The 22,178-nt window shown below is 45.9% G+C and overlaps 1 protein-coding gene across 1 annotated transcript in view; it reads left to right on the forward strand.

Moving 5' to 3' along the window:
- Window positions 1-690: 690 nt before the first annotated feature.
- Window positions 691-22,178, forward strand: part of LOC119405565 (ionotropic receptor 25a-like) — a 172,944-nt gene continuing 151,456 nt past the window's right edge. The window contains exon 1 of the mRNA XM_049419442.1: window positions 691-817. Within this exon, the coding sequence (XP_049275399.1) occupies window positions 724-817 (94 nt within the window). The 5' untranslated portion in view covers window positions 691-723. The remainder of the gene's footprint in view (window positions 818-22,178) is intronic.

Genomic DNA, 22,178 nt, shown 5'->3' on the forward strand with positions numbered 1-22,178 from the left:
TGACGCCTGTATAGGGTCTTTTTGCGAAGCTGTTTCAAGCCCCTGCGTGGCTCTGTGGTAGCATACTCGACTGCCACGCAGTTAAGTATCCTCCGCGATCGGACTCTTCATTAAACTGGGTAGAAATCCCGCGGGATCCTTGATATCTTTTCTTATGATAGCATGTAAAACCAAGTAATATATAATACTACTGAAATTTGTATAATATGTGTATAATATGTCGCTTATTTGTATATTTGTATGACACTGACGTGTAAACCTGTATAATATGGCACTGGTGCAGACTGTATCAGGAGGTCAAGACCTCGTCAGACTGTTTACCCTTTAGTCTTTGCCTCTCGCAGGGAAATTTTGTATTTCTTTTTCCTGCAAATAAACGATGTTCAATGTTCAATGTTATTGTGCGCCAAAGCGGTTACGGACACCTGTGGCGGCGGCGAGCAACTACGCCACCAAAATCGGCTGATGTTGTGTCCTCAAAAGAGATTTCGCTGTAAAACATTATTTCTGAAATAAGGATTGGGGACAACGCAGAGTTTACACGCTGACGTATGTGGAGCTGATATTCGTGAAACGCTGAGTTAAAAGCAGCTCTGCTTTTTCTCGGCGTGTGAAGAACGAAGCACGTCGAAACCTATAAATTGAACACGCTTTCGTTTTTGTTTTGTTTTTTTCACGCTTGCAGTCGTTGTGGTGGAGAAGGGCCACAATGTGGCGAAGCTCATGATATCCGAGACGCTCATGAAGATCACCGACCCAGCTGTGATTTTCTCTTTGGTTGAACTAGACCCGAAAAAAGAAACCAACGTCCCAGACGGTAAGCGTTAGAACCATACTTTGGTGGCTCATGTTCAGGTACATAGGCAAGGGGGGGGGGGGGCAGGGGGCCCGGGCTCCCCCCGAAATTCGTCCAGCTTTCTATATTCCTAGACAACTTTTTTTTTCTTTTTGGCACGGAAAGACTTTCATTCGAACAGTTAGGCCTTGGGCCCCCCGAAAAAAAATCCTGGCTACATGCCTGCTCTCGTTACTGCGTGATTTCGCGAGACTTAACAATGCATACGGTGCATCAGCTCTCGTCCTTGTCGTCTTGTTTCGTCCTCGTCGATTTTTATTGCGCTGCAGTAATTTGGAAAGATCTACCAAGACGCGCGCGACTCGCCACTTTGATCAAGTGCAAAACTGCAAACACGGTGACATTGTTGTTATATAAATTAGGCGAGGTTTTTATTGCGAGCGCGTTACTTGGCTCACTGTTCGAGCCCGCCGTCATCTAAAAGTCCTGGCAGAAATAAACGGCAGGTGAATTACGTCATCTCCGAGTTCGTAGGAGAGCAGCGCGGAAGACGTGAACGGAAAACGGCACACAAAACCCAACCGTAGGGCTACGAGTGGTTGTGTGTGTGCTTTTTTCTGACCTCGTCTTTCGCGCTGTTCTTCTGCGATATGTTCAAGCAACTTGACGACAAGTTTACACTTCAAGTCAACCCCGAGGATGAGCACGTGGTTATTCGAAAAGCGAACATTTGGAAATAGGATATTCAGAAAACGAATGTTTAGAAACCGAACGTCGACGGACGATACACTATAGATTGCGCCCAAGTTTCCGACCACGCTAAAGGCAAAGCGAGCGGCAGTGGAGTAAACACGGCGAGCTGTATCGAGACAATGTAATGGCCACCAGAGCCGCCTAATCACCCAGCTCACGCCGATCGAAACCAATCAGGGAGAGAAAGGGAAGACGGGGAGTTTAACCAGAGGAGATCTCCGATCGGCAACCCTGTGCTTGAGGAGGGGAGAAGGCAGGGCTGGAAAGTGAAGAAAGTGAAGGGCACGTGGAACCCGAGAATCGATAAGGCACACTCCATGCGGCTCTAGAGGGTGCCATATCGGCAAGATTTTGCCGCAACAGTAAACTCGGCGACAAAGCTATGGGCAAGGCAACGCTCTCGCCTTTACACTTCAAAAACTTCGGCAGTCACCGCTGTTTTAGGCTTCACTGACAACAAGTTACTCTTAAGGAGAAGAAAGATAGGTTGGGAGAGGGGAGTATTTCTTTATAATTTCTATAAAAACTTTCGACCCAGTTCACAAGAAAGTTTATTCTCTCTTTCCCTCAAGATTTCGGAGTAGTGGCAAGTAAAATTGGGGCAGCTATGCACACCCATGCAAACGTGTGTTGCATCGTGGCTGTGGTAGGGGGGACCTCTGGGCGGGCGAAAGTGCTGGTGTGGCTTGAGGGGCACAAGTGCCCCTTTGCACCCCCTGCCGACGCCCATGAGCCGAATGGCAATACCTTGCGCGTGTGAAGCTCTGCGCTTTAGAAAAGGGCCTCATTCCGGTGCGTCTTTTCTGTCCCACAAGAATATCCGTTCCTGTCGTCTTCGCGTTTCTTTTCCCCAAACATGCGCGCTCGCTACTTCCCGATCAAGATATGTGGCGCTGATAGCGCACGCCGTTCGTGAACTGGAAGTGGCCGACTTTCGACGATCACGCAAAAAAGGCCACGCGAGACAGATAACACGTGCTAGAATACTTGTAGTGCGTGTTTTTTGCGGCGCAGCTGCAAATGGAACGATTTGTATTTGCAGCGTCCGTCCGCGTCCGTCTACGAACAAAAAAATACCCGTGACCTACTTCGAGCGAGAAATGACGTCGCATAATGAGGTAATTGTGTTACGTCATGCTCAAGTCAGAGATCACCAAGACTTGGAACATCATGACGTCACTTGATCATGTCACATGATGACGTCATCAATTAACATCGTCGATTGGCCAAAGGTGGATAGATCTCGGAGGCAGTGCACCATCACGTTAGATGCGGTAAGCTTCAGTGGAGCCGTACACCCTACGTACGCGTTTCGCCGCACCAGTCGTTTCTAAGCGCTGCGTTGGCGTGGTCGTGCGTGGGAGAATGAGTCGACAGCTCATTGCGAGTGAGAACGCCCGAGTAGCAGCACGCCTATGAAGAACGCCAATGCAAGCAGAAACGGGAGAGCGCGGATCAGCTTAGCTTGTCACCGAGTTTCGTAATAGCATTTAACACTTCGTAATAAACGTTTACAAAACTGAAACATTGGGTTTCCACCTTGATGGCATTGTTTGTCGACCGCGCTGTATTTCGGCACTAGTTCAGGGTGGCGGTGTAGCAAGAAACGGGGCTTCGCTTCCCAAATAACTCGGTACCATAAAACTTCTCTTGAGCCAGTTGACGCGCATTTGAACTTTCGAAGAGCAGCGTGAGAAATACAGAGAAAGACTGCACAGTAACACAGGGCGAGCGCGGACTTCCAAGTCTATTTGCGACACCTCCTAGAAAGGCTATAAATGCTCATTTGTCAACACGTGTCATTCGAGCTTTCATAAACCTATCAATGTACTACTAACGATAAAACATGAAATTTTGAACTCTGTCAACAGTCTTGATAATTGAGACAATATCTGAAGCGTTAACGACACGTCTTTCATTGCAACAATGGACGTGTCCACCAGCTCCATTGCGCACAGAAGCGAAGTGTATAAAGATAGAGCTGCCATGTTTGGCCGCTAAAGCAACGCCCACAAGTTGTTTCGGAATGAAACAATTATACCTAGAACCAGAAGTACAAAACTTTTGAGATACTAACAAACATTTCATTCGATTGAAACGAAATTGGTCGCAGTTAAATTTTATAGTGAAGATATTAGTGCATAGGCGTTTAGTGCTACCTCATTAATATTGTATAGTTATATAACAACAAATTTCCGAATGTATCGAAGTATCTTAAGATACAATTGGAATGTATCATCTCGGATACAACCAGTGTTGTAGTATCTTGTATTTGTATCTCAAATACTTCTTGCCTGAGTATCTTGTATCGTATCGCGTTACAATTTCAAAGTATCATTGCCCAGCCCTGGCCAGTATTAGCCACCTAATTCAAGGATCAGGGTCGCCCTTAATTTTTTTTTTTTTTGCTCATGACATCTACAAAACTTTCGCCTTTAAAAAAACACGGAGCATGAGTGGGTGAAATGCAGTGTGCAACGCCATCTTCACCGGTCCAAAGCCGGACGTGCTGATCGACGCCGTGCGCACCCCGGGCAGCACTGTGCACAAGCTGTCGACGGCGGTGCGCCACACGGCACGCCGGATGGGGCTTCCCACGCTCAGCCTCACGTACGGCGTGTACAGCGACTACAGGCTCAGCGGTTGGGATCGACTGACAACACTCGAGGAACAGTACTTGATCCACATAACACCGCCGGGAGAAGTCTACACGCAGGTGATTCGGGGCATCTGTGAGAAGATGGACCTCCCCACAGCCGGCATCATCTACGACAGAAGCGTCAGTGAGTGGGCTTTTCAAACAGTAAAAGATGGAGGCTTCTTGAAGAGACGGATATTCTCAAAACACGGAGCGTCGCTGGAGCTGACGTTTCGACGAGTGGTTTTGTATTATTCAAGGCCGCAGACAAGATCACTTATGGAAACGTTGGCACCAGCAACACCAAGGATTCAATAATACTCATCTCTTGAGTGAGTGACTATGTAACTTAGCAAGATGCTCTGTGGAAATCATTAAAAAAGAATTGGATCGGATTGCCATGCGGTAAACTGAAAACCTGCGAGAAGGCCTTAGTGAAAGGGTTGGCCGTCTCGAACCAGCCAATCCGAGTCGAATAAGTTTATGCAGCAGCGGTCACACGTCGAACGTGTGATGGCTGGTGCTCATAATTAGTTAGTGCGTGGTTACATGAACAACAAGCTTGGTGTTGAGTGTCACAAGCAAGCTTTCTTTCCAAGTCGCCATCCGCAAATGACTGGCGCTCAGCCGAAACGAAATAATTTGGAAGATAGAAGAAATTTAAAATTAGATCAAGGCAATGTATTGGTTCTAATATCTATCTATATATATATATATATATATATATATATATATATATATATATATATATATAATATATATATATATATATATATATATATATATATATATATATATATATATATATATATATATATATATATATATATATATATAACTGGCTACAGCCATGCTAATGACTCTCCCACGCTTTAACAGCGGCCCTGATAGCGTAAGTTTCAATTAGCACCCACGGATTACTATAACATAATTCGGACGTCAGCACTGTTCCAGAGGCTTTAATCGTCTGGTTATGTTGCCAAAGTCCTAATGGTCTCTCTGAGGCTAAAAGAGCACAGGTCTGCTTTTTTACCTGACGTGCCTGCCTTTGCCGCTGATCCCACGATGTAGAACCAAGAAAACATTACCGCGTATTTTAAAGCTGTCTATCAATAACATGACTCCCTACTGCCATCCCTCTATAATTCCAGTCATTGACCACAAGTACGCGCGACTGCTGGAAAACTTACCGACTAGACACATCATGCGAGAGTTTGACGGCACCATTGATGACTTCAAGAGACAAGTCAAGCTCATTCGCTCCACGGACGTGTGGACCTTCTTCCTTCTGGGCAGCAGCCACACGTTCAACCAAGCCTTGAATCTGGTGAGAACCTTCGTTCGTTGCATTGTACAAATGTGTGCAATGACGCCCACTGTGGCACAAGCACAGGTCGGCAAACTCACTAATGAGTCGACTCGCTCAGGCTCACTCAGACTCAGTTCGACCCGTGAGACTGAGTATGAGTGAGTCCGGGTGAGCAGTATTCTGATTAGTTTGAGTCCGAGTGAGTCCGACTGAGAAACATATTGGTGAGTCTGAGTCCGAGTAAGTCCGCCTGAGGAACATTTTGGTGAGTCTGAGTTTGACTGAGCCCTAAGGGCAAAATATATTTCTGGATTGAGTGCGAGTGAACTCAACATTTTTTTGCCGACCTACGGTCCTAATTATTTGACTTCAGCATTACTATCATCCTTATGTCAACTCACGTTTATACACTCATCTAATCACGCCTACTCACACATAGTTCAGCGCACTATCGTTCATACGCCACCTCAATATTTATTATTCCGACGCGGAAGGTTTGACCTCCCCCCCTTCCCCTGCAAACTTTTTCACAGGAAGGTATTGATAAAAATGTTGTGCGCGAGTCAAATCTTTGAATAAACAGGTGCTTACTGGATTGCAACCACTCATATTTCGTAATTGAAGGTACGAGATCAAAAGGCGCCATGTAGAGCACCAATTCTACGAGATATTCGTGATAAGGAGCGCTGACAGCAGGGTCAGATATGCTAATTATACGCTAACGAACTTATGAGTCGACTCACTCGGACTAACTCAGACTGAAATCGATCTGTGAGTTTGAGTCTGAGTGAGTAATATTTTGGTGAGTTAGTCAGAGTGGGTCCGGAAGAAAAAGCATTTAGTGAGTCTGAGTACGAGTTAGTCCGGTTGGTAACTACCGTGATGACTCTGAGTTCGAGTGAGCCTTAAGGGCAAGATATATTTCTGGAATGAGTCTGAGTGAGTTCCACATCTTTTGCCGACCTATGGAAACAAGTGCTATTTATTCACCCGTGCACTTCGAGGTATGTTAACAGGGTATTGTGTAATGCCATGGAAGATGTCTTGCCAAGGCTCAATTTTAGCTGTCATATAGAAATGCGCTAGAGACGCTATGGGATGTGGTTCCACAAACAGTGCAATAATTTAAATGATGGTCATTTCCTCAAAGGATGATTCGCGTTATAATGGTCGTCTCGGTTAATGCTCTCAATTTTGTCGTTAACCGAGTACAGCAGTCACGAATTGTAATAGTACAATTTGGGGCTAAGTAATGCACGTGTTTTCGTTTCTAAAGTCTTTAGTTCGGGACACATCGCCGTAACTTCGACTCAAACGCGTAGACCAGATCCAGCATTGTATTTAGAGTCGAAATTTGCCACGACATGGCGTGGTAATCTCGAGCAATTGCGCATACAAGTCCTTATAATAAAATTTTATTCTCACGTTTGAATTCGTGAGTACTTTACTTCTCATCCTACAAATTTAAAAGAAAAAATAGTTGATATACCTTAACGTAGCGACCGAGTTATCGTTCTGTTTAGTACGTGCAGCTGATCTAGTTACATCTTTATTCAAGCTTTAAGTAATAGTTAAACGAGTATTGCATGCGTGAATCGCTGTTCAATGCATCCAAGACAAAGGCGGCATGCCAGAACTATGGTGAAACATATGGCACAGCCTGCTCGGAAGCCAGCATCGGTCCCTGCAATTTGATCCAGCCTATTACCATGCAAAGTGTGCTTTAAAATACCTATGCAAGTAGCTTGCTTTTCTGACCGCTATTTTTGCTTACTAATGTACCAGAAGCTGAAAATCTTGCTGTGGGCTTTACCAATTCGTGCTTTTGAAGATTAAATAAAGAGTAAACGTCATAAAATTGTACGGGTAGGATAGTGAGATTCTCAGGGATTCTGACGCGGCCGTTTGATCACCCCATTGTGTTACAGAATACCGGCTATGGCAAATTGTAAAGACGGATCTAATGTTATTGGAAACATTTGCGTGCCGGGCATGTCCGCATTTTGCTCTCTCGCAAAATCAGATTAACTCAGATTCGCATAACACTACTGTTGGTTGACAGTTCTCACGCCTTTTGACAGACTAGTGCCTTGTTCTTATATTATTTTTCACATCAACTTACTGTTAGGGGGCCAACAAGGGAACAAAGTGTTCCCTTTAACAGTGGACCGAAATGTGCATGTAATGTTGTTTCACCTCTAGTGGATTGGTGTATCTATAACACGGCATCGGTAGCACCTCCGTCCTTGAAGTGAAGGTTAACATACCGTGTGCTATATGTATAGAGGAAAAGAATTTACGCAAAATCATGTAATTTACACTTTTTGTGCAGTTCGCTCTTCACTTTAAATGAACTTGAGCGAAAGTTCTAGACACTGTTTTATTAAAGTGATGTCAAAAGGCAACCATAAATAAGGTAATTTTCCTAGTACTTGGAGGAGCAGTAAAAGTAGCTAAGTAAACAGACCTAGCTGAAAAAAATACCTGCATTCAGGCTCCTAATATTGCCCTTTCAGAAATCTAGTTATTCTGCAATGCACGCTCTAACCGAAACAATAGAGCCAACGAGGTGGCTTTCACAATAAAGTGAAAGCCGCAGCTATTGCGAAACTACTAAAATGCCCTCGTTGAAATAAGGGAACGGAAAGTGTCCCAACATACAATGTGACTTCTCATTGCCTGACAGAAATGACTCTGTTCTAGAAAGGAAGGGTCACACTCGCGACCGAACGTACTGAGGAAACATTAAAAGGAGGTGTTCTGAATACGCCATGAATTTCTGAAGTTACGAAAACTTCAACAAGTCAGAAGATACGAGAAAACATTACGAGCGGAGCTGCTTATGCTCGGAAAAAGCATGTTAGGTGCGAACGAAAACTGTGATCATCGTGAATGCAATAGCCAGGCCGGCACACTCTCTCTTGTCCTCTTCTCCACCTTCTGCTACACTCCCGGATGATGGGCGCCAATTTGCCGTCGTGGGATGCAATAAATCGGATGGGCGAGAGAACGAGCACAGAGAGAGAGAAAGAGAGAGAGAGAGAACCAAGCGAAGAAAGAGAAAGAGAGAGAGAGAGAGAGAGAGAGAAAAAGTAAGAGAGACAAAGCAAGCACACCAGAGCCACGCATAGTAGAGTATATCAAAGAGTCGGGGAGGAGGAAAGAAAGGTAAAGGGTAAAGCATAGCATAGCCATGTGTAGTATGTGTCTGTATCTGTATCTGTATTTTTATTTGTGCTCTTATTTGATACATGATGATCTTCGGAATGTGTTATTATTCTTATTAAAATTAATATTATTAGTACTTTGAGGAAGCAATTGGTGCTGTGTGTAGAAAGTGTAGATAACACTCTGTCTGCTCATTTTCTTGTCCGCTTTGATATGCAGTGTTTTTGTTGTTTTTTGTTTTCCTGTATGGTTTTTTTTTCTGGTAACATGAAGTTCTGTGTATGCGACGGTTTTTTCTTTCAACTGTTTTACAGTTGAAACGTATTAACGTATTGTTCAACTGTATTACAGTTGAACAATACGTTAATGGAGGGAAGGATTTGCAGGCTGCGGACAGGGGGCGGCCGGAGAAGGGGGGGGCTTCTACCTCATGTTTTTTTTTTTCCGCGCATTCCCTCTCCTTTAAGATTGTATAAAGCTGAGCACCAACAAACTGTACCGTCATTCCTGATGAAGGCCAGACTCTGGCTGAAACGTCGAAATAAACAACGTTGTGACTTCTCACGGAGGATCTACTTGACTACTTGCAACGCTACGGCCACTCCACCACCATGCCTATATATATATACATATATATATCCCTTTCAGTCACGAATTATGATGTGCTGTCTGCAAATGCATTGCTGTCTGCAAATTTCCATGGCATGCTTAGAAGGCACTCAGTATTACATTCCAAGAAATTAAATGAAGGAATGTGTTGTTTTGTGTGAGTTACAGTAATTAATGCTAATTAGCATGTAATTAAATATCTAATTATTCTGCAATCTGTCAGCTTCAATGCTTGCATAAAAGGAATCCACTATTAGGCCCAAAATGCATGCACAGTTTGTTTTTTGGTCGGATGCTTTTCGAACGAAGAAAAAAATTACTCTTGACATTGGTCCTGGAACGTCGCACGTCGAACGATCGTCGAACATGGTAGTGTCTCTAGCAAAGTGATCCTCTGCAGCAATATACACCATGATGAAGTTAAATAAACGCTAGTTCTCCACTCAGTAAGCCTGCACGAATGTGGACACTAAGTTTCAGGTCATTTGAAGAAACACGCACGGCGTGATGCGACTTCGATGTTGATGTGTACAACTGTACACACCGTGACTGAAAGGGGTATATATATATATATAAAAGCCACAAAGAAAAATAATTCTGAAAAATACTTTCCGAAGCGCGGAATCGAACGGGTCACCTCCCGCGCCGCACCGCGCGGTGCCAGACGGCTAGGGCAAGGAGTAAATCTTTGAGCATGCTAACGGAGAGCTATTTATATACGCCATTTACTTCAGCGTGCTTTCTTGGTCATCAGCGAGATGGCGCTCGGGGCGCGCTTTAAAGGTTGCCGCTCCGCTCGTTGCGATGCGCGCGTGTGCTACCTGACACTCGAGAGGCGCGAGGTGCACTTTGACCTACAGGGCGTGGTCGCCGGCGCGCGCGCTTATCTCGTGAGGGGGGTAGATTTTGTGCCTTGTGCTTTCACCGCGACGTCCGCGCCAATGTTGCAGAGCGTACGAAGGTCACTTCGCTCGCTGCAGCGGCCTCGTTTGCGAAAGGAGCGCGCTGTTCAAACAGCAAGAAGTAACACCTTTGACAGCTGTTAGATTGCGCTCGCCATGTGTATACCTGTGCGTTCGTTTTGTGCGTCCTTCTTTATGTTTGAGCAGCGCGCTTTAATTGTCGAGCTGTGACACTTGGTAGTTCCCGCTCGTGCTGTGTGTGTTCTTCCTTTGCGCTTTAGCGACGCGCTGGAAATTTCGACCTGCTTTTTGTTCTTCGCGTTACATTGTAATTTATTGCTATCGCATTCATTGCTTCGCCGTTGCGGCGAAACTGTGACATTTTAAAACAGCACGTGCTCTGCATAATTATGAAGCATCGAGGTTCATTTCACGCGTGCCTTATTCTTGAATTTTCCGCCAGATTTACAAGAACAAGTGGTTCAACCGGCGGTATGCCTGGTTCCTTATTTCGAGGGTAAGTATGTAGTTAGTTCTTTGCTACCTCACTTCACGTCTGGATTACGCAACGAAAATGGTAAAGGAAAGAACAAAAACTGAATTCGTATGTGAGAAGCTATTAGTAAAGTCAATTAAGCCATACACGAATGTATAATTGCAGTTATATTCATAAGCACCTCAGTTACGTAGCGCACAAACCATGCTGACGACTAATTTTCACTTATTCGTCAAAATTCTACGCGGCTGCTTAAATGCAAACAACTTATTAACTTGATTAGAAAAGATTATCGATCTTCCTGTATCACTTTTTGTTTATGTGTCTAACCTGCAGAGGGTAATGAACGCCCAACCCCTCTTTTTTTCCTTGCCCGGACATAAACGATGCCGTTAATAGTTTGTGGCAGTAATTTTCCGAAGGGTAAATTACACGAAGGGTAAATTTAGGTAGATATTTTCCCAACAGAAGTGCTCCGATCCTTCGAGAAAAAAAAGTAATACCACGCAAGATATTTTTCAATGTTACGATAAAAGGAGAAACTGCTTCACAAATACAGCACGGACCACACCTGGACTTTTTAATAGGTGGAACATACAACACACACGTTAAATAACACGTATATGTGGCGCGTATAACGTGCAGTTTCTGTATCGCACACGATATTGTCACGTGGTCGTGACGCTGACGAAGGCAGCAGTCGGCGTGTCCAAAATGAGACTCTTTATTTGCCCGAACTTGTGGCCCTGAAACGGAAAGTCAACCTATAGCAATAGGCACTGTACACTGATAGCGGCGAACAGAGCGTCGGCCGTCGATAATCTGCTGTGCGGTAAGTTCGTGTCGGCATCTATACATGCGGCATCGAAAACTCCAGTCTTATCGCTGGTGGCCCCGTTAGTCCCAGAATGAACTCAACTGTTCGCGTTTGCGTGCTCAAGCCTATAAGAAGATTCTGAAATAATCTGGAAGGTTCCCAGCCTTTCATGTGCGGTTTCCGCAAGACAGCGATTGTACGTGTAATGTACCAGTTACATAAGCATAGCAAAAGAAGCGCACGTGGCAATAATAAACAGCACCGCGACCTTGCAAGAGAAACACTGAGAAACTGGATACTGATATCAGAAAAAGGAACTAACAAACCTATGCTGTCCCATACAACTTACAGTTCAGGTTTCACGTTCTACACAGAAGGTATGGCTGTTTTGCGCAAGGAAATAACGAGGGAAAGCGTCAAGGGGAGAGCTCCCTTGACCGCATCCCTCGCGCAAGAGCAGCCATACTTTCTGTGACTTATTCATTGAACATGAACCGACAGTCCAGTAGCGTGTGCTTCAAGATCACGTTTTATAGTCAGAGTTGCTCACGACATGAAACAAACAGTCCACGTGTCATAACAAACAGTCGCATGTAAGCGGCGTTCAAATAAAAATAATGATTATGTCAAATGTGTTAATAACGTGTTACAAGGCCGCTGTCTTCAAGAATCCTTTAATGCTATCAAAGCCACGTTTGCAAGGCTCTTGTTGTGAAGAACTAAAATTTCCTTTCTTTTAGAATGAATATCCACGGCCTGCATCGCAGTTATCGACTATTTGCAATATCCGGCTGCACTTTATTGCCGTTTCCTGCAAGAGTATGACAGGGAAGCCAATCGGGCAAGCCTCATGGCTAGTTTTAACTCCGGAGCTCTTTAAGACCGAGGTGAATAAATCCCTGGTGGTCCGCCGTTCACAATTTCTAGCCTTGCTGAGAGAGAGAAGCATGAAAAGAGGGAGTGCATAAGGAAAGCTAAGCAGTTACGAGGGAAGCCTAGTGTAGCGAGTAGAGCCTCATAGAGAAAGGGTAGTGACTTGGAAATCTAAGAGGTGGGTATAGAGGAGCGTAGAGATGAAGAAAGCTGGGTAGAGAGGAAGAGAGCAGAGGCAAAGCTGTGGCGGGAGCGAAGCAGGTGGTGTGGAATGGAGGGCGAGCTGTTAACCGTCCTAGAAAAGCTGAGGGCCTGGCATTCGTTCTGGAATGTTCGGCAATGAGCAAGCTAGACGCGATGCCACCAGTTCCCCTGTCTGATCAGCCTTCGCGACGTAATTTTTTTTTTTAAACTCAACCAGTACGTATCGAAGGGTCGTCATAAAGAAGCATATGCGACAAGCGCGATCGCTTCGTTTTATACAGGAGTAGACGTAGGAGGGTAGTTAGATAAAACGAAAGCGCACACAAAGCACCAAGGAGAAAATGCTTCTGACGTGGATCGTTGAATCATTTGCACGAACCAGTACATGCGGCTCCCCTTCTCGATAGAGGCTTAGCGAGTTATGGCAAACACGCTCGGATGTCTTCGTCTTCTAACCAGAACAGGACACGTCAGTTTGTTTGTTTCACTGATGCTGTTTGCGGTGATCATAGCTTTTTCGTATCTCTCGCGCGCTCTATTTTACAGCGTAGCTGTTGTGCTCGAGGCTTGTCGTGTGTCATGCACAGAAAAGTATCGTCATTTTGAACCGGCACGCGCTTTCTTTGCCCTCTTCTGCTTCGCTCCCTGAGCCCGCACGCCGATTTGTCCAGCGTGGGATTCGATAACTCTGATGTCCGAGATAACGAGTACAGAAAGAGAAAGAAAAGAAATAGACAGAAAGAAAATGACAGAAAGAGAGCGAGAAATAACATTTTTTGGACGCATACAGAATGACGGGGCCAAGGGGGCTTTAAAAATTTCTTGGCGAGGCGAGATTTCAACCTGCTACCCACGAGCCGAAGGCGAGCGTCGTAACCACTCGGCTATCCAGGCACGCTAGCAGAGCATAGCATAGCCTTGTATGGTATATTATAGCAGGAAGGTGGGAAAGGGAATTGGTGGGGTGGAGAGTTGAGAGGGTGAGGGGAAGAAAAAGGGGTGGGGAGAACAAGTAAAGAGAGAGAGAGAGAGAAAGAAAGAAAGAGATGTAAAGAAAAAGTACGAGAGAAATAGATAGAAAGAAAGGAAAGAAAGAGAAAAAAAGATAGAAGGCGACAGAATGACAAAAATGAGAGAGAGAAAACATAAAAAGAAGAGAACGAGAAAAGTGATAGAAAGAAAGGGAGAAAAATGTTGAAGGACAGAGAAAGAAATAGAGAGAGAAAGACATAAAGACAAGCAGACAAAAATATGGAGAAAAGGACAGGATAAGCATAGTTATGTTTAGTAAGAGCAACAGAGGGGGGAAGGGAGAGGTGAAAGTGTCGAAGCCTAGCCAAGCCAAGACCGGCTAGGTCCCCACCATCTCAGCTGTGACACAGTTTTGCGCGACTTCGTGCTAGCTCCGCAACTTTTTATTACTAATCGTTCCGCATTTTACGTCGTAGTACCTATAAGTAGAGATAGGTAACATGATATGTAGGCGACAAATGTAGACATCCTTCGAGCATTTGAGAAATAGAGAATCGAAGGCGATCCTATTCCTTGACTTGGGGGTATTGTGTTGGCACGCGCCCCTCAGCGTACGTGCGGCCTGGCGTATTCCTTGAGTTACCTTAGTGTTTCGTCACACTGTCCAGGTGGATCTCGGAGTCCACGTAGAAAGAAACCCGCGGTTGAGATCTGCACCGCAAGGTACCAGGACGATCCGAGCTGCTCACCAAAAAACCGTCAGCTCTTTAAATGAACTCGTGCAATTATTTTCATTATTTATCCTGACTCGGACTCGTCTAAGGTAAACCTATGCTCCGATACCATACGCACCCAATTTAAACTCTTATTTTGAACGACAACCATCAATTTCATACCAGTGCCATTTTTTTAAAAAAGATTTTTTCTGAATATTTTGAAAACCGGAAGTAAGTGCTAGACCGCAAGTGCTTGGAAAAGAAACAAGAGCGCCACTCGTTCCTCCTGCCACTAAAAAAGTGTGTGAGCGAAATCGGAAGCTACGCATCAGATAACCTAATTTCAGAACGTCTCCAAACGAAGCATGACGGTTAGCAACAATTTGAAAAGCTGTTCGGAAAATAATATAATACGTGATGGGACGTCGACGTCTTTTGCAGAACCCGCAACACGGAAAAACCAATTAGCATTCAAGTGCGTTTTCCTGAGCGGGGCAGTTTAGGGCCGAGGTTAATCCCTGGGGATCCTTTGTCCCTACTTTCTAGTCCAGCTGCGAGAGCGAAGCCTGACGAGAGGGAGAGCATGGGTAAAGCTAGGTGGGCGAGAAGGAAGCCCTGTGTAGCGAGTTCACCCTGGTAGACAACGGGTAGCGACGCGGAGAGGGTTTATACTGGGTATAGAGGAAAAGAGCAAAGGCGAAGCTATGGCGGTAGCGGAGCAGGTGGTGTGGACAGTAGGAGCGCGACTTGCTATGCCGGTGAAAGGATTCGACCAATGGCAGCTCGCGCCCGAGCACACGTGGTGCTCGTGAGAGAGGAGGAAGGGCACTGGGAGCCTTTGCGAAAGCGGCGGAAAGGGGTGCTGATGGGATGGCAGCAGCTCGCCTTCGCTACGTTAAGTCAGTTGAAGCTGCGCATATTTTTTATTCTCGTTATATTGCCACAGGATGGTACCTGCTCGAAGTAAGATTACTGAAGCTTATCTGATAGCACCATACTAGCCATAGTGCGAACTGTGGCGTGCTACGTGTTGACGCGTGTCCTTCATTGGCAGGAGGGTCGTTACATACCCGATTCTTCAGACTACGACAAGCTCAACTTCATCGATGCCGAGGCGAAGGAGGCCAATAAGACTCTACTGGCTGCAGCCAAGCGAGTCAAGCGCTTTAACGCCCAAAAGGAAAAGGTACGAACACTCACTGCTGCATTCGTTCGTTTCCGTCTACGCCACTGTGGTTGTGTAGAAAATAAGAACAATACCTAATGGAGGACAAGATGCGTACCCACTGGTATTTTCTTTTTTTCTTTCGTAGTTCTGCATGTGCACGGTGTTCCCATTGGGTCAGTATATTCGCTGTTACTTCAGTAGTGTATGCGCAACCACTCTTGACCCCGCGCCCTCATGATCAAAGTTTGCAGTTGTTGCTCTAATGACGAAACCTACTCCGTCACCCCCCGCCCCTCATCCACAGGCGCCCCTTCAGGCCTCTTCACCCGACGAAAGACGGGCGAGCAGAGAGTTTTCTTTCTGCTTGAGGGGCCATCGATGGCTGGTCCCGCACGCGGGGCGATGTTATCGCAAGCGCCCTTCGTGCGTCGGAGATGGCCGGCCAGTTTCATCTCTGCAACAGCCACGCTCGTCCCCTGCGCTCGCGCGCATTTACTTGCGCATAGAACATACGATGTGCGAGGCGATGTTATTGATTTGTACTTTATAAGGAGCATGACGGTGGCGCCGACGGCAAAAACACTCCAAGAGTGTCGATATAATCGCCATCGCAATCATAAACAAATAAATAAATACGGGCGAGTAGTGTGGGGACAGGAGAGATAGTTTCCTATACACAAAAACTATACTGTTAAGATTTTCAGCACACTTCGGAAACTAAGAGGCGCCACTAATAACTTTAATGCTCGCTTTCTACAGAGGTATTCACTGCGTTACATGTCCTCGTTGCGCTCCACACACAACTGTTTCTAATAAGAATCGCCAGTTCAGCCTCCGTGCCTAACACTGCAGGTTGACGCTGCCTTCTACATTGACGTGACGAAGATGATCGTCGCAGCCGCTAAGGAAGAGAAAGCGAGAGGCAGGCTTCCATCCGACCACGAATACCCTACGTGCACTGACATGAAGCTGACCAGCTCCATGCTCGAGGCCAGCGAGAACATCACACTCCGAAAGACAATGATGCAGGTGCGTATTGCCGCTCTATTATTGGATTTCCACTTGCTGCACTGCATTTAATCGAATATAGATTGACCTTTCTTTTTGGGAAACGTACCCATTACTATATACCGACCTACGTTCACTGCCAAAGAAACTAGACTTATATTCGTGATCAAATTTCGCGAAAGTGCCGAGCTAATGAAGTGCCGCTGTCGCGCCCGCCGTTTTACCAGAAAAGCGCAGTTCTTGGTTAGGCCGCGTGGTGTTGACGCGAAACTGCGCACTCAGTACAACCATTTATGAGGATCATGTGAATTCGTTGCTGATGGGAAAGGGAAGTGAGGGTGCAGAGGAGAGATGTGAGAGTGAGGATAGTGGAAAGGGGGAGAGCAGAGGGTAAGGCATAGCATATCCTTCTATAGTGTAGTACAAAAAGAGGGAGGGAAAGGGAAGTGGGCTGTGAGGATGAGTGATGTGAGGGTGAGAAGAAGGTACCATCTTCGAATAGGAAATATAGATCTCAAAGGCATCGCTTTTGCTCGCGGTAATCTAAACCTCAATGGATTTCTGAAAAGCTATGGGTGAACACTACATTCGAATACGTGTTCTTTGAATTATTTCTCGGAGAGCGAAATATATAGGGGTCAACCTATATTCGTGCTCGACCTATTTTCGAGTAACTATTTTCGAGTCCTTAACGTGTTGGTTAATTGGTTATCCACTAGCTTCTTCCGATGACTACAATAGGGGTGGCTGCTAAATCGACGGTATCTACTTGTCTGACCTGTGCACGGCACCCGCTATTTCCTCCATTAAAGATGCAACGCTTTTGTACGCTCGTTGTTCCTTCGTACGGGGTCTCGCTTGTGTTTTGAGCTCGTCGTAAGTTGTTTGCTTGGCTGCATATGCATAGCCGAACTAGTTCTGCATTGTCTCATTACGTAGTACGTAGATAGATAGATAGATAGATAGATAGATAGATAGATAGATAGATAGATAGATAGATAGATAGATAGATAGATAGAGATAGATAGATAGATAGATAGATAGATAGATAGATAGATAGATAGATAGATAGATAGATAGATAGATAGATAGATAGATAGATAGATAGATAGATAGATAGATAGATAGATAGATAGATAGATAGATAGATAGATAGATAGATAGATAGATAAGATAGATAGATAGATAGATATAGATAGATAGATAGATCGATAGATAGATAGATAGATAGATAGATAGATAGATAGATAGATAGATAGATAGATAGATAGATAGATAGATACGTTCAAAGTGCCTTGGGTTCGATAACAAATGCTTCGCATTTAAAACAATCTGATTTGGTTCAGGATAAATATATATTTTGTTGGATCTTGATTATTATTAATTCCTGTAAAACAAGTGATAAAATTCTAATGACACTGTTTTGTTGTATTTGAATATCGAGTGCCTTGGAATAATGCCGTGTAAGCTTGACGCATTACCCGTCATGGTGGTCTAGTGGTTATGGTGCCCAACTGCTGATCTGAGGGTCACGGGATCGAATACCGGCCGTGGCGGCAGCATTTTAATGTACGGGAAATACTTGCGGGCCGATTACTTAGATTTAAGCGCACGTTAAAGAACAACAGACTTTCAAAATTTCCGTAGCCCTCCACTACGGCTTACCTCATAACGATATATGGTTTCGGGGCGTATAACTCCAACAATTGTTATAATGTTCGAGGCCTTTGCGGACAGTTCATAATTGGCGCCTACAAGGGCTCATTCGCACGGCTCACGATTCCTGTGCTTTTAAATGCGAAGCATTTCTTAGCGAACCTGTGGCACTTTGAGCGTTTCTATCTACGTATCTATCTATCTATCTATCTATCTATCTATCTATCTATCTATCTAGCCGCCTACGTCTGGGTGCTCTCATGATCACGTTCTTAACCTAGTGTAGACCAAAATTGGCATGGGAGGGTAAGAGGATTTGACGAATGCGATTGTCGGGTGATGACATGAATAACGTGAAAATCACGTCACGTACGTCGTCAAACCCTTTCCACTAGACACGTGTGGCACATACCCGTTTGCCACGGGCCGCGGTGTACGGGTATGCGCCACAGGTGATTGACAGTTTATATCTACCCAGGAACGGCGAGGACAGACATTGGTAACTTAAATGCGAGAGCGTTAAGAAAAACCAGCATCGGCAGCGTTGACTTGACGAAAGGAAAGAATGAAAATTAGGATCCCAGCAGAAATCGAACCCAAGTATTCTGCGTGGCAATCAGGTATTCTACCACTAAGCCACGCCAGGTCTATAAACTGGTTTGGAAAAACAGCCTACGCAGGCGTAATATCGGTGCAACGTCAATTGTGGTTGTGGTGCTTGCTAATTTTACAAGAAAGCAATGAGCACTACATGACACTCCTACGATGTGTACTCCTATGATACAGGCGTCATACCAGATTAACGTCTGTGGTTCCAGTGTTGGCTCCGCTTTTTTAGCAGTCTAATAAACATTACATTCGTAATCCTATGATTCAGCAAGCTATATTGAAGCATTGCTCGACCCCGGAGGAATACACTAACAAAAGTTACATATCATATCCACATCACCGCACCGTAAAGTGCACTTCGTCCGCCAGAATAACCCAGTGTCCTCTTCGTTTCTTACGAGGCTGGGCGATGTCCTCATGCTGACCGAGGATGATGCCAGATTGATTGACAGCCGCTTCGTAGACTAGGCAACGTAGGGCACATACGCCCAGGTAGTCTACGAATATGACAAGCGCCATCCACTGATGTTTGTCTACGTAGCACTATCCAGGCCTACCAGCCTCGATGGCCTATACCTCACCAACGCGAAGGGTGGCTTCAGGTTCCGACATGTCGCCGGCTCTATCGACTCACAATTTGTCGACGAAATGACCGAGGCATCCACGAATTCCAGCAGCTCTACTATACCACATACTTCACTACACATGGACCCCTCGACAGCGCGATCACGACTGGATCCTGTAAGTCATGACCAGCTGCTGGTGCTCACTGATCACGGTGATGATGGCCTTCTTCAAGAACTGTCAAGAACTTCTTCCACACATGCACGCGGGTTCGTAAAACGTGCGTGCGTTCTCCATCATAAGGGACAAGTATAAGCACTACATATCAGCTTACCACTTCTGGTGTTCGTAATACCCACGTTGCCGTTGGCAGCCTTACCCAACCGTAAACAACTGGTTATATAACATATATACGGCTCTTCAACATATATGTGTGCGTACAAACTTTATACGAATCTTCAGCGTCATTTTGTGACGTGTCGCTCCGTAAAAAACATTACGCCACAGTCACCTTCCCGCCGCATGCTTCGCATAACATCGACTCCCACGGTACGTGGGATCTGCCGAATTTTTAGATGTGAAGCATCTTATAGCGGAGTTCAATCTGGTGGTGGTGGTGTGCGGCATGACCACCCTTACTGCGCATGCGCAAACCCTCTCCACTTCCCCTCAATTCCACCTCTCCTCTCCCCCTCACCACTTTCTCTATCCCATCCCCTTTCCCCCTTCCCTCCCCCTCTCCCCCTCTCCACTTCCCGCTCTCCCCTTTCCCCCTCACCACTGCCCCTCTGAAACGCGGGCTCTACATGCCGAAACACTGCTTCGCATCGGCTCATGGTCCCCTTTAGCGGGTGATGGTGTGATTTTTTATTGCGATAGCAATTATATGGACAGTCTCGGTTGGATTTTGCCGTCGCCGTCGCCGCCGCCATGCACCGTATATGTATAAGTATGTATATATATATAAAAGCCCCAAAGAAAAATAATTCAGAAAAATGCTTCCGAAGCGCGGAATCGAACCAGGGACCTATTCCTCCGCAGCGAGTCGCGCTAGCCACTACGCCACGAAACGCAGATCCTCCACGTAGGTAACGGTGAGCGTTATATACACATCCTTTACCGCTGGACGGACTCAGAGACGGCTGCGCGTATAAGCGTTTCTTCATTACCAGCGAGATGGCGTTAGGAGCGCGACAGGCGCATTTAAAAGTCGTCGGCGAGCTCGCTCGCTTCCTTCTTATACTTGCGCAGGGAGAACCTTGCCCTTCCACTGTCTGCTCGAGCAGTTTTCTTGTGCTGAGGGGAAGAGGGATGTTTCACGCTTTCACCGTGATGACCGCGCTCATGTTACGGAGCGTACGAAAGCCACTCGAGCTCAAGGGACGCCGCTAAACGAACAAACAGAACATGAGCGCGAACTATCAAGTTTCACAGCTCGACACTTGAAGCACGCTAGTTTCCTTCGCTGCTTCGGCCGCCTTTGCAACAGGAGCGCTGTTCAAACAGAGTATACTTAGGCGAGCCTCACTTCATATAGCATTAGTTTCTTGCTATCGCATTCATTGCTTTGGCCTTGCGGCGAAACTGTGACTTTTTTTTCTTTAATATGAGCGCGTCATTTCAGATGGAGAACGTAGGACCGTTCGGGCCCATTGTGATACCAGAAAAAGGAAACGGGTACCAAGAGATGGACATGTGGGTGAAGAAATTCATCATCAAAGCGAATGAAAAGGCTATATACATCCACAAGGTAATATGTTGGGCGAGTTGGTTTCTAGCTTCCATATTTCACAGCGCAAGACGACAACACAGTATGCCGTGTGTCTTGTGTTCCTTACTGTGTTGTCGTCTTGCGCTGTGAAATATGGAAGCTGTATACATCACAAAGGTAGGTTTCACTAAAGCATTCTTAATTTTTTTACGTCTTACAGACATCGCTGTCACATTACCCAATGAGATACCTTAGGATGACGTGTGAAGGCCACACATTAACGAGTCCTGCAGTGTCGAGGTTAGGTTAGGTTAGGTTAGGTTATTGGGCGTCGGCAGGATTTTTGTCTTAAGGGGGTGCCAAGCGGTGTTGCATCGCAGCGATGGGAGAGGGGTAGACAGACGCTGGTGTGGCTAGGGTGGGCGTCAAGTTGTGCTGTGTCTAGTGGGGGTGGCAGGGGGGCATGTGCCTCTTTTACACCCCCCCCCCGCTGACGTCCATCGCTGGGTTATGCTACGTGCTCTACCCTGCAGGCTTCTTTCATTCTGCACGGGAACATCCGCAGTGGCGGGTACGAATTGTTTAAAAACAAAGGGTCTCACTGTCACCTACGCATTTGCCGCAGACGAATCTAAGGAGAAAGCCATCTTTGTTTTTTCTTAGTGCATTGTATTGAGCCCCTCACCCCTAAGAGCTCTCTGCACTTCACGTGGTTTTGCAGAGCCTCCGGGATCAGCCTTCCTTTGACCAAGTGACGATGTCTTCTGACGACATCCGTTTCATTACTGATGCGATATCTGTACTGACATCTTCGTGTGGCGTAATGGTATGTCGTGGCGACGTAATGATGGCGCCACAATCTTTGGCGACTCATGATGTCTGGTGACGTCATCACGTGCTTTATTAGATGCGAAGTATCTTATGGCGAAGTTCAAACCGGTGGTGGTGGTGTACGGCGTGACCACCCTTACTGCGCATGCGCATACCCTCTCCACACACCTCGTCTCCACTCCCCCTCACCATTCCTCCTCTCCCCTTCCCCATCTCTACTCACCCTCTCCCCTCCCCCTCTCCACGTATCCTCTTCTCTTTTCCCTCTCCACGTAACCTCTCCCATACCCTTCTCCCCTCCCCCTTTCCACACTTCCTCTGAAACGCGGGCTAGACATGCCGAAATTCTCTCCTGCGCAACGCCGCGATGAGCATCTG

The sequence above is a fragment of the Rhipicephalus sanguineus genome, chromosome 9 (assembly GCF_013339695.2).
Source record: "Rhipicephalus sanguineus isolate Rsan-2018 chromosome 9, BIME_Rsan_1.4, whole genome shotgun sequence".
In the NCBI taxonomy this organism is placed as follows: domain Eukaryota; kingdom Metazoa; phylum Arthropoda; class Arachnida; order Ixodida; family Ixodidae; genus Rhipicephalus; species Rhipicephalus sanguineus.